The 17,441-nt window shown below is 46.5% G+C and overlaps 1 protein-coding gene across 1 annotated transcript; it reads right to left on the bottom strand.

Annotated features, from left to right (window-relative positions):
• Positions 1-10,633: 10,633 nt before the first annotated feature.
• FCRLB (Fc receptor like B) lies at positions 10,634-15,671 on the bottom strand. Its single transcript, XM_052637985.1, has 6 exons — positions 15,641-15,671; positions 15,351-15,371; positions 14,768-15,022; positions 12,190-12,456; positions 11,310-11,600; positions 10,634-11,028 (listed from the first exon to the last, which is right to left on the bottom strand). The coding sequence occupies exons 1-6, from the start codon at positions 15,669-15,671 to the stop codon at positions 10,634-10,636; spliced, it is 1,260 nt and encodes a 419-aa protein (XP_052493945.1).
• Between the last annotated feature and the right edge of the window lie 1,770 nt (positions 15,672-17,441).

Genomic DNA, 17,441 nt, shown 5'->3' on the forward strand with positions numbered 1-17,441 from the left:
AGGCCATTTGCAGCAACATGGATGGGCCTAGAGAGTGTCATACTGAGTGAAGTAAGGCAGACAGAGAAACCATGTGATATCACTTATATACAGAACCTAAAATATGACACAAATGAACTTATATATGAAACAGAAACAGACTCACAGACACAGAGAACAAACTTGCCGTTGCCAGGAGGGAGGGGAGGGAGGGGAGGGATGGATTAGGATTTGGGGATACAAACTATTATGTATATATAGATATAGGATGGATAAACAAGATCATAGTATGCAGCACAGTGATCTATATTAAATATCCTGTGATAAACCACAATGAAAAATAATAATATGAGATAAACTTCTTTTTAAAAAAAGAAATAAAGGTTGGATATTAGAGCAATTGAGTTAGTAATTGGTTAAATAATTCCACCCAAAGAGAAGGAAAAACAAATGGATCAATGGCAATCATAAGAGAAATTTCTAATAAGATACAACCATCATCTAAATTTCTTTAATCTGTTTTATTCAACTTTTTTTTTTTTTTAGTAATTTGTATTACAGTGCACAACACATGTTTATCTAATATACATGTGTTACAGCTGAGAGGGATTACATTTGGATCCAAAATTGTTTTTGTCCAGCTAACTAAATTCAAAAAAGAGAAATATAAGATCCTGGACTTTAGTCCCTCAAATGAACTGCATAAATATAAATTGGGGGTCAAAGAGGTATGGCTTAGATAAAACATTCTCTTGGGTTTTCAAGCAATAGCTTAATGAAGCTGGACAATACTACCTGACTCCTGGGAGAGTGGCTATCCTTTAGGCCCACTGAATTCCTTCTCAAAAGACCTGAGCTCTATTTCTACCCCACCACTAACAAGTCTTACAGTTTCTGCATCTTCATTTACTGACCTCTAAAATTAACAAGTTGCCGTAAATTTTTAGGTCCTTCACAATAGTAAAAATCTACATAGGACTCATCCCTTTATTGTCCATGGAAGTGGGATGAACCTTCTCAAATGCCTTTCTGAACTAAAGAGCCTGGAAAGCAAAAGGGGATCAAGACTCCCTTGCAGCTAGGTCTGGCCACTCAGAAGCCCTTAGACGACATATGGAAGGTGAAAGTGAAGCAGAGGCTGTACTTCTGCAGCTTCTGTGGCTTCTGGAAACCAGGTGGATAATGCTTTTGGTTTCTTCAGCAGCAGCAACATCAGTGATCCCAGTGGATTCCGGTGGATCTCTGTGGTGCTGAGAGGCAGGGCCCTGAGCATCTATTTCTTGGACCATAGCAGACAGGGTATGCTGAAAGCACAATTCATGGAATGATCAAAATTCAGCTTTCTTAATCTTTCATGATCCATTTCAGATTCATTCAATGGAGTAATCCCCTGCTCCTCTTGCTACTCAAAGTGTAACCCAAGAACTAACATCACTGGCATCAGTTGGAAACTTGTTAGATATGCAGACTCTCAGGTCCTACCGAGACCCACTGGATCATAATCTGTATTTGCAGAAGAGCCCTGGCTGATTCATGCATACATTAAAGTTTGAGCCAATCCCTGACTTTTCTGCTGCTCTTGGCAGTTCATATTCCTTTAATGACTTTAGGCCACAAATATAGTTTCAATTTATGAATTAGAATGCCCAGTCTTAGATGTTAATCAGAACTTCAAGCTTAATTCAGAGATAACTTTTTGTCCTCATACATATTGGGTTTAGGTCCTGACTTGGGAAAGCAGCTTGAAGGAGCTTGATTGGTTTTCCTCTGTCTCTCTTTCTGCATCTCCTTAGTGTTTGTTTCATTTTCACCTCACCCAGGCCAAAGATGGGGATAACAGGGAAGGGAGGAAGGATAGGTAAGGAAGTAGAAAACTCTTTGGATGAGCAGCTTCCTCCTCTCTGAGTTTGGAGGTGACTATGGCCAATTCTTTCTCCCATGAACACATTTTGTGGACTTTTTGGAGGTGTTCATTTTGGGGTACTGATCCCCTCTGATATTCAAGACAGGTGTATCTTTTTCCAGGTGTTCACTTGCCCCTCTTTCCTCAGTCTCTGGGAATCCAGACTCACCTCCAGTTTTTCTGGTATTTTTTTCAACCCCTTCTGGTGGCCTTATTATACAGGAACCAAGCCCCAGGGGCCACTAGTGGTAAAGAACCTGCCTGCCAGTGCAAGAGAGGTATGAGGTGTGGGTTCCATCCCTGAGTTGGGAAGATCCCCTGGAGGAGGGCACAGCAACCCACTCCCCCATTCCAGTATTCTTTCCTGGAGAATCCCAGGGAGAGAGGAGACTGGTGGGCTATGGTCCACAGGGTCACAAAGAGTCATGTCTGACTGAGGCGACTTCACACACACACACACGCAAGACAACCCCACGGCAGCTCTCTGTCTTTCATGGGCCATGGAAATATGTACATTCATAGCTTTGCCACAGCAAATTCTGTAGTGTAGAATCCCAAAACAGACTTCTCCATCCTATGGCCACAATTCACCTTAGCTTTCTCAGGAGTGAGTCAGGCCCAGTTCCCTGTGCCTCGCAACTGTGGGGAACACATTTCAGACCTCTCTGGGTGAGGCCGTGGGACTGCACTCATTAGGCTTGAGGAGGAGAGGATAAGTGTCCCCAGACTCCCCACTATGAGTAAGAATTGTGATGGAAACTCTTCATATGTCAAAGAAAGCTCTTCATAGGCCCTCTCTCCCCTGTATATTCTAACCCCTTCTTCTTGATGTGATTTCAGAGTCCAGAAGTCGGAGAACAAATCTTTAGTCATTTCCTTTGTAAATTCTGTGTATGATGATCTGGCTTCAGAATTCCATATCTATTGCATTGCATCATGAAATATCACTTTTGACATCCTGTCACAAGTGCAACTGCTTACTTGTAAAAAAATAAAAATAAATTCTGCCTTACTGCCTTTTTCTCCCTGGACACACCCAGTCAGTTATGGGTCCCACATTTTAAATCAAATACAGAGATGTGCCCCGAAAAGCCAGGATGGGGAGGAATTCAACATTAAGAACAGTTGAAAACACTGAAACAAACAGAGTCTATCTTTAAGAAAACTAAGCATGACTTGCTGCTGCTGCTGCTAAGTCGCTTCAGTCATGTCCAACTCTGTGCAACCCCATAGATGGAAGCCCACCAGGCTCCTCCGTCCCTGGGATTCTCCAGGCAAGAACACTGGAGTGGGTTGCCACTTCCTTCTCCAATGCATGAAAATGAAAAGTGAAAGAGAAGTCGCTCAGTCATGTCCGACTCTTAGCGACTCCACGGACAGTGTGACTTAAGCAATGTCTTTAAACATCTAAGGGCCTAACAAGAGGATGAGGAATTAGATCTGTCGTGTGTAACTCTAGGAGGCACAGTGAGTAGAAGCTATAAAAAAATCATTTTGCTCATTACCCATAGGAAGAACTTTCCAATTGCCAGAGCTATCCCAGGCAGCGCAGTGATAAAGAACCTACCCGCCAGTGCAGGAGACACAAGAGATATAGGTGTGATCCCTGGGTGAGGAAGATCCCTGGGAGTAGGAAATGGCAACCCACTCCAATATTCTCACCTGGAAAATTCCATGACAGAGGAGCCTGGCAGGCTATTGCCCATGAGGTCCAAAGAGTCAGACACAACTGAGCATGCCCACACATCCTAATGCAAAGTGAATCATCCTTGGGAGGCAATGAGGACCGCATACTCACAGGAAGTCAAACAACGTGGCCACATGGCAGGAGAAGTTTAGCATTGTAATAAGTGGTTTCTTGGTTGAACTAAACAGCTTTTAAACTCCTTTCAGATTTTTTGAGGACTTCCACTTCAACTGAAAACAAAGCCCATCTTTAGTCTCAGGCTGCACGTAGGGTCATGTGTAACTTTTTTTCTAGACATATTGAAATTTGCTTTTAGGATACATTTTGCATTTCATTAATTCTAAGAGATAATTTTGTTCAAACTACTTTTAATATCTCTGAAACTACAATGCATCTTATGATTGTCATCATATCATAGTTTTCATTGCTTAAATAAACATGAACATGAAAGTACTGGTTTCAAAATTTAAGAATGGGTATGAGCATCTTGGGAGAAATTTCTAGAGATGACAGTGAAACATTCATAGGTTGTGAGAAGTGGAATGGGTGGTGTATCAGACATGTTTAGCAACATTCCTGAAAGTGAAAGTGTTAGTCATTCAGTCGTGTCTGACTCTTTGTGAAACCGTGGACTGTAGCCCACCAGGTTCCTCTGTCCATGGAATTTTCCAGGCAAGAATACTAGAGTGGGTAGCCATTCCCTTCTCCAGGAGATCTTCCCACCCCAGGGCTCAAAACCAGGCTTCCCACAACTGAAGTCAAAAGTAAGTTAACTCAAGATGATTGCAAAACCAGCTTACGAGTCTGGCAATGATGACTGTTATTCTTGTTATGGCTTCTTTTAAGAAATGCTGCATTATTAACGCTCTTCATAGGAAAGAGCACGTTTTAAGAATGGGAAAAAAATCTTTGATAAATATGAGTGGGGAAAGTGATTTAGAGAAGTCAAAGTCTGAAAGTGAATAGTTTTAGGAATACCTCACCCAATTTATATATTTCCCTTATGTTGTCCTTTTTATGCATACTTAAGAGTGATATAAACTGTGGAAAATTCTGAAAGAGATGGGAATACCAGACCACCTGACCTGCCTCTTGAGAAACCTCAGGAAGCAACAGTTAGAACTCATCATGGAACAACAGACTGCTTCCAAATAGGAAAAGGAGTGCGTCAAGGCTGTATATTGTCACCCTGCTTATTTAACTTATATGCAGAGCACATCATGAGAAACGCTGGGCTGGAAGAAGCACAAGCTGGAATCAAGATTGCTGGGAGAAATAGCAATAGATATGCAGATGACACCACCCTTATGGCAGAAAGTGAAGAGGAACTAAAAAGCCTCTTGATGAAAGTGAAAGAGGAGAGTGAAAACTTGGCTTAAAGCTCAACATTCAGAAAACTAAGATCCTGGCATCCGGTCCCATCACCTCATGGGAAACAGATGGGGAAACAGTGGAAACAGTGTCAGACTTTATTTTGGGGGGCTCCAAAATCACTGCAGTTGGTGACTGCAGCCATGAAATTAAAAGACGCTTACTCCTTGGAAGGAAAGTTATGACCAACCCAGATAGCATATTCAGAAGCAGAGACATTACTTTGCCGACTAAGGTCCATCTAGTCAAGGCTATGGTTTTCCCAGTGTGAGAGTTGGACTGTGAAGAAAGCTGAGTGCTGAAGAATTGATGCTTTTGAACTGTGGTGTTGGAGAAAATTCTTGAGAGTCCCTTGGACTGCAAGAAGACCCAACCAGTCCATCCTAAAGGAGGTCAGTCCTGGGTGTTCTTTGGAAGGCCTGATGCTAAAGCTGAAACTCCAGTACTCTGGCCACCTCATGCGAAGAGTTGACTCATTTGAAAAGACCCTGATGCTGGGAGGGACTGGGGGCAGGAGGAGAAGGGGACGACAGAGGCTGGATGGCATCACCGACTCGATGGACATGAGTTTGAGTGAACTCCGGGAGTTGGTGATGGACAGGGAGGCCTGGCGTCCTGCAGTTCATGGGGTCACAAAGAGTTAGACACACCTGAGCAACTGAACTGAACTGAAGAGTGATTATAGGGCTTCCCTAGTGGCTCAGATGGTAAAGAGTCTGCCTGCAACACAGAAGACCTCGGTTTAACCCCTGGGTTGGGAAAATCTCCTGGAGAAGGGAATAGCTACTCTAGTATTCTTGCCTGGAGAGTTTCATGGACAAAGGACCATGGCGGGCTACAGTCCATGGAGTTGTAAAGAGTCAGACACGATTGGCAGCTAACACTTTCACTTTCAAGAGTGATTAAGATTTTAAAATTTTCTATTTCTAATTAAGCCTAAAAGACATTGTGTGGCTATTTGGCCACAGTTTCCTTCCTTAATGTTCTGTTCAATGGTGCATCCTATAGTCAATGTCATTTTAGATGCTGTGAATTACAGTAATAATGTGATAATAGCTTCTATCAAGTATGTTACTTGGATAACCTCATTGAATCCTCTGGCAATTCTGTAAGAAAGATACTATTATTACTGTGCTTTGCAGATGAGGAAATACAACTTCAGAGAGAAAATCTCTTGCCCAAGTCTTGCTGTTGTCGCTAAGTTGTGTCTTATCCTTTGTGACCCAGATGGTAAGTAGTGAGGGTGATGTTTGAACCCAAGTTTATTAACTGCTGGCCAGGGTTCTTAACCTCTATACTCTGCCCCCTCTAGGTCCAGAGTTAATTAGCTTGACTACTACAACTTAACATTCTACATGAAGAGCATATTTACTGTAAAGAAATGGGAGAGTGGTCTCCCACCCCAGCTCTTTGAACTGAAAAAGACTTAAGTGTACCAGTTCTTTAGCCTCAGATGTTAGCTGAATCAGGGATGTATAGTTATATGAGGCCTCTTATTATAATTAGAATGTCAAGCATTGAAACCAATTATCTTCAAAGGTGTAGTGCAGGTATAGTGACTGGCGAATAAACTAAACTAATATGGGCAAACTGCAGTACACCTTGGGAACTGGGTGGAGAACTAGGATGATCTGGCTTGGAATAAGAGCTCTACTTGGCAGAAAGTCCACATTTAATAAGGAAATATGCAAGAGTACGTTCTCTTAGTTAACTGCAGACCAGCTAACAAGAATTCAGACGATGGATGGGTTAGAACTACAAATAGGGACATTGACTCTGCAAGGATTGCACTGCTGAGCTGCTGCATAGCACAAAGTAATGTTACCAGGATTCAACTGGGGGAATTCAACAGTAGATAAGAGGTCAAGAGTTTCTCTGGGTTTATTAAAATATAGGACTTCCTTGGTGGTACAATAAATAAGAATCCACCCACCAATGCAAGGGACATGGGTTTGATCTTTGGTCTAATAAGACTCTACATGCTGTTGAGCAGCTAAGCCTTTGAGCCACAACTACAGAGCCCAAGCTCTAGAGCCTATGAGCTTCAACTACTGGAGCCCGTGCAACTAGAGCCTGCACTCTGCAACAAGAGAAGCCACTGCAACAAGAAGCCGGTGCCCAACTGAAGAGTAGCCGCCCCCGCTTGCTGCAACTAGAGAAAGCCCTCGCAAAGTACCGAAGGCGCAGTGCAACCAAAAATATATTATTTTTTTAAAAGAAATAAATAACTACAAAGATGTACTCTCCTGACCAGGGTAAGAGAAACAAGCTCTCTCAGACATAATTTGACAATATCTATTAAAATTTAAAAAGACTCATTTTCTTTAACAATTCTACTTAAGGCTAGGAGTTTGCCCTACAGATATATTCAAATATGTGTCTAAAGATCGAAGTGTGAGAATCTTAATTGCAGCATAATTTAAAACAGCAGAAGTTTGGAAATAACCTAATAGTTCATCAATAGGCACTGGCAGACGTCTTCTCTTTGGAAAGTGACTTGTGAGCCTCCATGCTGGGCTTAGTGCTCCTCCTCTGTGCTTCTAAGCACCTTAGCATCCCCTGACTTAGAACCTTTAGTAATGAAAAAAATTTATTTGTCTTTCCCTCTCTAAGTGAAAGTGAAAGTGAAGTAGCTCAGTCGTGTCCAACCCTTTGCAACCCCATGGATTGTACAGCCTTCCAGGCTCTTCCGTCCATGGAGTTTTCCAGGCAAGAGTATTGGAGTGGTTTGCCATTTCAAGGGTACTCTTATTTCCCTCTTTTTCCAGATGAGACAGCTTCAACTCAGAAGGCCTGTGCCCCACCAACAGAGTTGACGCAAAAGTATATGCAGAGGCACAGAGGCATGAAAGAGGCTCCATGGGAGAGAGCAGGTGGTCCGTGTGACTGCTCTATATGTCATGATAGGGAGTTTGGACTTGAACCTAGAGGATTTGATTCACTCTCTTAGGACAAAAGTCATTAAGTGTGGAACCCAGAGTTGAGTTCCTTCCTTCCACAGAGTCAAGTCCAGATGAGAAGCTTAGACTCAGGGAGGACAGTATGAGAGAGGGAGGCTGAGATCCAAAGGAAACTTGCCAGGACCCTTTCTGCTGTCTGATGGAGGACTTTTGGGTTCCTTGTCTGATATCTGGCATGGACACTTACAGGTTTAGGGTCAAGGCCTGAGACTGAGACATAGAAGTGACCAGAGAACCAGAGAGCAGTGGCTTCCTCCCCAGGTTTCTCCAGCATTCTGTTGCTGCCCTTGCTGCTTGAGAATGAGCTTGAGATTCTCCTTGGGTAGCCTGGGCTAGCCAGCCTTCTGTTTCCCTAAAAGCATGTTGGAACCTGATGAAGCTGGATGACTCACAGCACCCCCCAGAGGAGCATGGCCAGTAAGCTGCCTGTCTGACATTTCTCAGTATTTCCTTAGTGCAAGTCTTCCTGGGAGATCATTAATAGGTCTTGTAGGGGAAGATCAAGGAGAGTCAGGGGGCTTAAAGACATGGAGACTAAAGGGCATAAAAGTTACTCCTTCCCTTGCCACATAGCATAAATAGAGAAGTTGCGCCATGAATGATTTTCATTCTAATCCATATGTTCTTATTCTTCCCCATCCTCCATATCCCTGGCCCTAAATGGAGGTAGGTGGCAGGAAGGAAGATATTGTGGCTGCTAACTGTGAATGAGGAGATACTGAAGAGATAAAACTCTCTTTTGAATGGCTATTTCACCGTTTCACTCCCTTAAGAAATGATCAGCTGATATTTTTAAATTACTTATTATTGAAGTATAATTGCTTTACAATGTTGTGTGAGTTTCTGCTATGCAGCAAAGTGAATCAGTTACACATATCAACTGATCTTTTTTTAATGGTGAGATTCTTTGATTAGGTAATCAGCGCTAGTCATGACACCAATGCTAGTCATTTTCTATCTGGATAAAGAGACAGCAGAAACATCAGGGAAACAAAATCACAATGGGGCCACTGAAGTAGAGTCGGGTTAGCCAGGGAAGGCTTGCCAGGAAAAGATTCTGAGAAGTGAGCTCAGCCTGCAGAGAAAGCTGAAAAGCAGAGGCACAAAGACCAGAACCCCAACACTGGATTATAGTGCCTGAACATATCTTCTCAAGGTATAAGCAAGTGTCCGTTGAGATCAGTTTATTTGATTGCTCTTTTGTAATTTTAAATTAGCTTCTCCTCCAGTAAGGTTTATTTATGCCCTCAATAAAAAATGCTTCCGCATATCCATCCCGATTTTCCAACAGGTTTAAGAACCTCTTAGCAAGACTTCCATGTTCTGACCCCTTTCTACTTCCCCACGTTCATCTCCTGCCACCTTCTGCATAAAATATACCCCATCTGCCATACACACACACATAAACACATATAATTGTCCAGCCACTTTCAATTATTTGCAACTCTACAAACACACTATGGTCTTCCATGTCTCTGCTTTTGCATCCTCAGCCTGCATCCCCCACTCCTCAATATTTTCCCATCTTCACTTGTGGAAATCTTGCTCTCCTTCAAGATTCCGTTTCCTCCACTGAATTCCTAGTGTTTCACAGAAGCACTTTTCACATTGCACTGTTATATATGTGTGAACCCACCTGCCTCTCTTCTTACATAATTTCAGTGACTTTGTAGTAATAACATGGTGAAGATAATACTTGAATAAAATAAGAAAGTAAGAAGAAAAAGATGAAGGATGTTAATGTGATACTGATTAATCACTCAAAAAGAAAGGGAAATTGCATTGTGACTGAACACCTATAGACTAGAAGGGTGGGAGGGTGGAGTTGTTATCAGTTCTAAGCCTTTATAGTAAAGGTTAACTGATGGGGGGTATAGGCCTAATGAGAAAGAATTCTCCTGGAAATAATTCACACCACCTCTGCTGAGATCTCATAGTTTTAGTAGGCAGATGAGGAACTTATATAAAGATTGAACTGTGTGTTAGTGTTGGAATGGCTCTTACAGAAGTAAGAAACTGGCAAAAACTAGAATTCAGCAATTTTGAGAATTTGTCTTAAACTTTCTTCAAAGAGATTTCTTGATGCAGTTGTTTAATTTAGGCTAAAATGAGCAGGGCCTGCCTGCTGCCACCAGAGCCCATCAGAGTCTGTCTAGCTATGCTGGTGTGGGAGGTGCATCTGGGTGGCTCTAAGTGTACAGGCACGCTTAACCTAGAATGGGAGACCCACACAAATCCCTTTCTGTCTCTAAAGCTATAACACAGGATTTTGAAGGTATAAACTCATCAGAAACAGAACTGAAAACCTTTTAAATTTTAACATTAAATTCATGATGAAAAATTACAACTTGACCCCCTTAAATGTGCCAAAGAGCTTAGTACCAAAATAACCTTAAGTAACAAAAAACTGCCTGTGCTGAAATATGCGTTCTGTGGGTTTACATGAAAAGCTAAAGATGACTAAATTCACTTCCAAAAGTCAACCTCAAAGCAGTAAATAGCAGATTTCTACTTCCCTACTGAAATCTGTGAGACAAGAGATGAGAGGGAAGGCCTTAGGGTTACAAACTGCTCAGATGTGCTGGGTGAGATTGACATGTCATCTACCACACTTTATAAACCACAGCAAGACACGGATGAAACAGAGGTGGCTTAGGAAGGTCTCCATGTGACGGGAGCAGGACAGACCAGAGGTGGATGTGCCTGGAAAGGGGACTGTAGCCACCCTCTCCCTCAGCTCTCCACAGTGGAGAGGGTGGCCTCAGGGATTCCCTGACTCACAGCCGAGTGGGAAGTGGAGGTCTCGACTGTGTGTCCTGGGAAGGCCTGCGTCTCCTTTAATTCCAGGACCACCCGGCTGAGGAGGCCTTGGAGCAGCTGCATTTCTCGGAGCAGAAGCGCCACGTCGGGTTTTCGGGCGCCAGCGGTTTGATGCAAGGGTGTCGGTGGCGCACAGGCCGGTGGCCCAGCGGTGGGGGCTCCGCCCGCGGGGAACGGCGGCCCCGCTGAGGTGACATTCGGGACGGAGGGGACCGACGGGACCGATCTGGACACCGGGGGCTTTCTGAAGGAAAGCGGCTGGTTACCGGGGACCGGGGCGGTGGTGGACGCCAAGTCCAGGGGAGAACCTGCGAACACAACACACGGAGAACCGCTCGGCCGAAACCATTCTCCCACGGCCTCTGGGGGAAGAAGGGGGCGAAGGACTGAAGGACGGGCCCGGCCGGGGAGGGGAGTGAGGACCGCGAGCAGGAGGGGAACGGGCGGGAGGGGTGCGGGAGGCGGAGGGGCGGGGGAGGGCGCGGCGGGACAGGGGGTGGGGAGCGACGGGCGTTTCCGGAAGGCGTGGGCCGAGGCGGGGCGGCCGGGGCTGCCGGCCCGGAGGGCTTCGGGAACGGCCGTCACTCACCGCGGCCCGGGAGCTGCAGCCACGGGCTGCGTTTCCGGACGCTGCGGGGGGCTGTAGCCGCCTCGCACCAGTACGATTCCAGCTCCTCGACCTCTGGCTCGGGGACCGTGTACTCCGCATCCCAGTCGTACCGGCGCACGGGGCGACTGTACTTGTAGAAGGCGAACTGCAGCGGCGTGTCGCGCTTCTGCGGGTGCAGGCGCGTCTCGCAGCGCAAGACCACTCCTCCGAAGGCCGCGCCGCGAGCCTCCACCCGGCCCATCACCCTCAGCACGGGCGCCTGGAACAGCTCTGCGGAAGCGGGGGCCCAGTGGCCAAAGGTGCACTTTAGGCCGGCGCAAGGGTCCCAGGGAACCGGGCCCAGCTTTGTAGTCCCACGACCCTTCTCCCGCTCCGGTTTCCCACGAGGGCCTCTAACCCACCAGGGAGGAGGTTGTGTATACACGTGAAGGGAATGTGGGAGACAAGCCCACGAGCGAAGGGGAAAGCTTGAATGGAGGCGGCACCAGGTCAGACGCCTGACTGACATCCAGCTCGGGTCCTCCAGCCTAGAAAGGGTCTCAGGACGCCTGGAAGCAGTTCCCTCGCCCCAGTCCCACCGTGATCCCATTTCCTGCCACTGTCATTCTGGCTGGGGCTGCTGCGGAGAGAGCTGCCCCCTACATAGGTGCCTACCCAGAGAAAGGACCCCTGCCCCCACCCAGGCTTTCAGATCAAGTGCGACTTCACACTAAGAAGGAGGGAAAGTGTTCGTGGTCCCGCAGAGAAATCCCTAGCTCGCCAGCTACTGTAGCCCCCGCCCCTTCATTTCCCCGCCGGGTTTCGGTCCCACAATTTCCCAGGGCTTGTTTGTCTCCCTCCCCGGCCCCGTCTCCCCCACCTTGCACAGTCACGGCCACCTTGGCGGAGAACATGGGCGCGCTTTCCACCGGAATGCGCATGGTGCCGGAGCACTGGTAGCGCCCGCTGTCGCTGGCGCGGGCCTGGGGGACCGTGTAGTTGGCGCTGGAGTGGAAGTATCGCACGGGTTGGCCATCGTGGTAGTAGTGAAGTTTGTAGACGATCTTATCGTACCAACCGCGACAGCGCATGACCAGCGGCTCGCCCTCGAACACCGCAGCATAGGGCACTTGCAGGATCAGCCAGTCTACGACAGTCAGCACAAACAGCCTGATTCCAAGAGAAAGTCCAGCCCTTGGGGTGACCCATTCTTCTCCACCTCCTTGCTCCCTTCTTCCTTCCCCTTTTCTGCCACCAATTCCCTTCTCCCTTACTGGACACCCCAGGAGCCTCAGATGGTGAGTGGCAAGGGGAAGGGGAAGGCCAATCTTAGGTATTGATGGCTGAGACTTGGTTCCAGCCTCAAAGAGTAGTGTCCATCAGAATCCAGTTTAAACGCCTTAAGATGGCATCAAGGCCTTCCTGACCTGGCCCCTGCTTACCTTTTCAGCACCATCTCGGGATTCTCCCCTGCCCCGTGTCTCCTTTTCCTTTTCCACCTTACAATGCAGGCTAAGTCCATCCATACTGTACTGCTGGGAGAACTGGCACTGCCCAGAGCCTTAGTACCTGCCAGGAAGACCTCTTCACCTACTTTAGTTGAGGCCTACTTATCCTGCAGGTCTGAACTTAGATCTTATCTCCTCCAGAAAACATACCTGAGGGCCTCCCACCCGCAAGGACAGCCTTAGGCGCCTTCTGCAGTACCCTTATTTACCTGATCACCGTAATAGCTAACGTTTACACAGCCCTACTACTACTACTAAGTCGCTTCAGTTGTGTCCGACTCTCTGCGACCCCATAGACGGCAGCCCACCAGGCTCCCCTGTCCCTGGGATTCTCCAGGCAAGAACACTGGAGTGGGTTGCCATTTCCTTCTCCAATGCATGAAAGTGAAAGTGAAAATGAAAACATGCCTGAGGGCCTCCCACCCCCGAGGACAGCCTTAGGCACCTTCTGCAGTACCCTTATTTACCTGATCATCATAATAGCGAACGTTTACACAGCCCTACTACTACTACTAAGTCGCTTCAGTCGTGTCCGACGCTTAGTGACCCCATGGACTGCAGCCCACCAGGCTCCTCCGTCCATGGGATTTTCCAGGCAAGAGTACTGGAGTGGGGTGCCATTGCCTTCTCCATTACACAGCCCTAGTGTCTGCTAAATGCCACTTTAGGTGTTTTACATGGAGAAAAAATTCTGCAAGTAATAGCCACAATCTCTATGGTACTCTCAGTTCTGCAAGCAGTAACTACTGTCTATCATATTCAGTATCTTATCTGTGCTTGCTGTCAGTTTCCAAACAAGAAACCATGGAGTGTGGATGAGAGCTGGACCATAAAGAAGGCTGAGCACCAAAGAATTGATGCTTTCGAATTGTGTTGGAGAAGACTCTTGAGAGTCCTTAGGACTGCAAGGAGATCAAACCAGTCAATCCTAAAAGAAATCAACCCTGAATATTCATTGGAAGGACTGCTGCTGAAGTTGAAGCTCCGATACTTTGGCCACCTAATTCGAAGAGCTGTCTCATTGGAAAAGACCTTGATTCTGGGAAAGATTAAGGGCAAGAGGAGAAGCTGGCGGTAGAGGATGAGACAGTTAGATAGCACTACTGACTCAATGGACATGAGTTTGAGCAAACTCTGGGAGATAGTGAAGGACAAGGAAGCCTGGTGTGCTGCAGTCCCATGGGGTTGCAAGTAGTCCAACGTGACTTAGAGACTGAGCAACAAATGGGTAAATGCTAATCTGAACATTGAGTGATAACCTTTTAAATTCTGAGTACAGAATGTAGCCTACCAGGCTAAAATGACAAAATATTCCCTACAAAGTAGCCAATCCTGTGCCCTAGTGAACAAATTACTGTTACTTCTCTTATTCTGTTTGGAAGCTCTTTATGTCTTCCCAGGAAATTAGTTTCTTAATTGACTTGTGTGTGTGTAATAAAATTTGGATAAAGTGCTTTGTTCATCTGCTTTCTTCTTTGACAACCTCTCATAATTCATTTTTAATCTTTACAATAACTGAACAGATGGACACTGTTATTGTTCCTATTTTACTAATGGGAGGCACAAAGAAGCATCACTCTGTTCAAGCAAGAGTAATTCCCCCAGTTGCAGGCAGCCTGTCCAGGGAACTTCACTTTTCCTGCTTTGCTCTGCCCTTTCCCTTCCTGCCCAATCCTCTTCCTCAAAAGTGTTCAGTATCCCAGGTCCTTAGACTCTCTTCTCTTCTGAGCTAGTAAATGAACAGAAATGTTTATTTACTGTCCACTGTGGCAGGATGGTAAAGGGACCTTTGAGGCTATGCAAGCCTTAGTGCATCTCTCACGTAGTGCCAGGCAGACTCAATATAACCCTGTCTTCCTACCCCAATGCGAGTGGCCCCGTGTCCTCTCCCACAGCGGGGGCAGCCTTGCCAGAGGACATGTGCTGCCCCTCCAGTGTTCAGACACTCACCATTAGATACAGAGAGGTGGATGGGGTCACTGACAGGTGCTCCGCGTGTCTGGCATCTATACACCCCTGGCGTGTGCACCTCGATGCTCTTCTTATAAGAAGGCAGGAGTAGGTGGCCCAAATACCAGAGAGTGCTAATGGGTCGAAGCTCCAGCAGCAGCGGGTGATACCCATCACACCGCAAAGTTACCTTTTCCCCCTTGAAGATTGTGGTCCAGGGTGGGTGCAGAGACAATATGGGCTTCTCCAGAGTAGCTGGGGGAGAGGGTATGGGAGGCGGCAATGTGAAAAAGAGAATCAAGGTGAGGTGCCCAAGGATGTGATCTAAGGTTGGAAAATAGCAGAAAATGCCAGTTTCCAGGACCCAGGTTACTAGTCTGTCCCTGGGAGAGGAGAGACCACACTGGGCTATCAACTAGTCCCTTGGTGCCAGGCCTGCTGGCAAACAGTCACAGGGATTGAGAAGGCATGAGAAGAGACACCACCCTGGAACAGCTAAGAAGTGGGGAGTACCCAGGCAGGTCACTTAGGACGGTTGGAGTAAAGTCACAGAAAATTGGGATGAGGGATGTGTGAGACTCACCAGCTTGCCCACTGCTTGGAACTACAAAATGAGAAAGAAGAAAGAGAATGTTGGTGATGAAAGGAAAACGGGGGCTCTCTTGACCATAGGAGAGATTCAACAAATCCCAAGATGTGTTTTTCTTCTGCCTTTAGTTCCCTCAACTCTGAGAAAGCCCCTTTCCTCTTTTCCTCTCCAAATATAGAAACCAAATTGAAGATTGAGTATTCCCCAGCATGATATACACCCTGCCTCCCACTCTTCCCCACACCTAACGTTCTTAGGCCAGTATTGCCTCACTGAGGACTCACCCAGGAGCAGAAGGACTGCCAGCTCCCACATGGTGGATCTACCAGCAGCAGCTGCAGAGCAACGGAGATGCGCTGACACGGGATGGGAGGAGAAACAGAGACAGGGTGACCAGTGCTGAGCACTGACCCCTGGGAGGCATCGCTGCTTCTCCCAGTCTTTCCTCATTTCTGAACATGGTGGGCTGGAGGGAGCAGGAGAAGGCTGGATACGTGGCAACTCTCAGATGCCCCAGCACCAGACACTGTCCCGCCTACTAAGCCTAAACCACCTCACATCTCAGGCCAGCCCCAGCTCCTGTAGAGAAGGCCTTTGTTCCCTTTGCAGCCCAAGAAAGCCACATAGAACCCCAGGCTCTGGCAGGTGACCCTGCCGCCTTCAGGCTCCCAACAACATCCCACTCCCATCCCACTCCCTTCCTATCCAGGAAGGTCTGATAAGCCTCAAATGAGAAAGACATCTTCATGTCCTCAAGATCCACACAGGACACGGACTTCCCTGGTAGTCCAGTGGCTAAAACTCCATACTCCCAAAGCAGATGGCCTGGATTCGATCATTGGTTGGGGAATTAGATCCTGCTTACTACAACCGAAATGGCTTAGATAGTAAAGAATCTGCCTGCAATGTGGGAGACCTGGGTTTGATCCCTGGATGGGGAAGATCCCCTGGAGAAGGAAATGGCTGCCCACTCCAATATTCTTGCCTGGAGAATTCCATGGAGTCACAAGGAGTTGGACATGACTGAGCAACTAACACTTTCACTTCACTTTGCTGCAACTAAAGATCACTTGTGCCCCAACGAAGACCCAGTGCAGCCAAATAAATAAATGAAAATATTTTTTTAAAAAATAGATCCACCCTAAAACCAATACAGTATTGTAAAGCACAATAAAGTAAAAATAAAAATTAAAAAAAAAAACAGATCCACCTGGATTATTCTGCTCACTTCCCAGTGATAGGCATTGGTGGGAAGTGAGACTGACATCGGGTTCTGTATACCTGGAAGTCACGTCCTTCCCTGGGTGAACAGACAGAAGAGTATGACTCATCAACCACCTTCTGTGTCACTGTCTTACATGTCACAATCAAGAGGAGAAATGTTTATGTGTTTCCTCTTTCTGTCTCCTTTCCTGGAACCTTAAACCTCAGAAATTAGAAAACCCTTCTTTCCCACCTTTCCCAATGATCTTCTCCATAGCATCTCCACGCACTTGGCTTTCCTTCCTTCTCTCTGTCCCCAGCCATACCCCAGTTCTAATAATCCTTACCTGTGTTAGAGAAGTCACTGCATCAACCCCTTGGAAGCTTCTCAGATCTGACCTCTCGCTTCTACTTCTTGTGCTTTTCAAGCCGTGTGATCATACCCTGAGCAGTGGGGAACCTGAATTCTCCTGTAAATACTTAATGAATTTTCCAACCTGATAGTATGTCTCCTTGGACAGTGTTCGGTCCTCATCTGTGACTGTTTAATACTGGGGTACCTCCTTCCTTTGGAACTCTGGCAGGAAGGAGATAGATGATCAAACCCTGTCAGGGTTTAAGACGGTCTCTCCCCCGCTTCCTTGCTGATGCCCAAAGTTTCACTCTGAGAATTTCGTCGTAGTTTCTCTTAATGTGCTAGCCTTTGTTAAAAATGCAGATGCCCCTTAGGCAAATGCGATTGATCCTTTAAATTAAGCTGGTCACTTCGGATCCTGTTTTGAGAGCATGTTTTGATAGAAGAGAGATAGAGTAATATGGGTCTGAAAACCAGGGGGGTAATTGATAAGGTGTTCAGGATTGCGGGGAGCAGAGGACTAGACA

This window comes from Budorcas taxicolor, chromosome 3 (genome assembly GCF_023091745.1).
Source record: "Budorcas taxicolor isolate Tak-1 chromosome 3, Takin1.1, whole genome shotgun sequence".
In the NCBI taxonomy this organism is placed as follows: Eukaryota; Metazoa; Chordata; class Mammalia; order Artiodactyla; family Bovidae; genus Budorcas; species Budorcas taxicolor.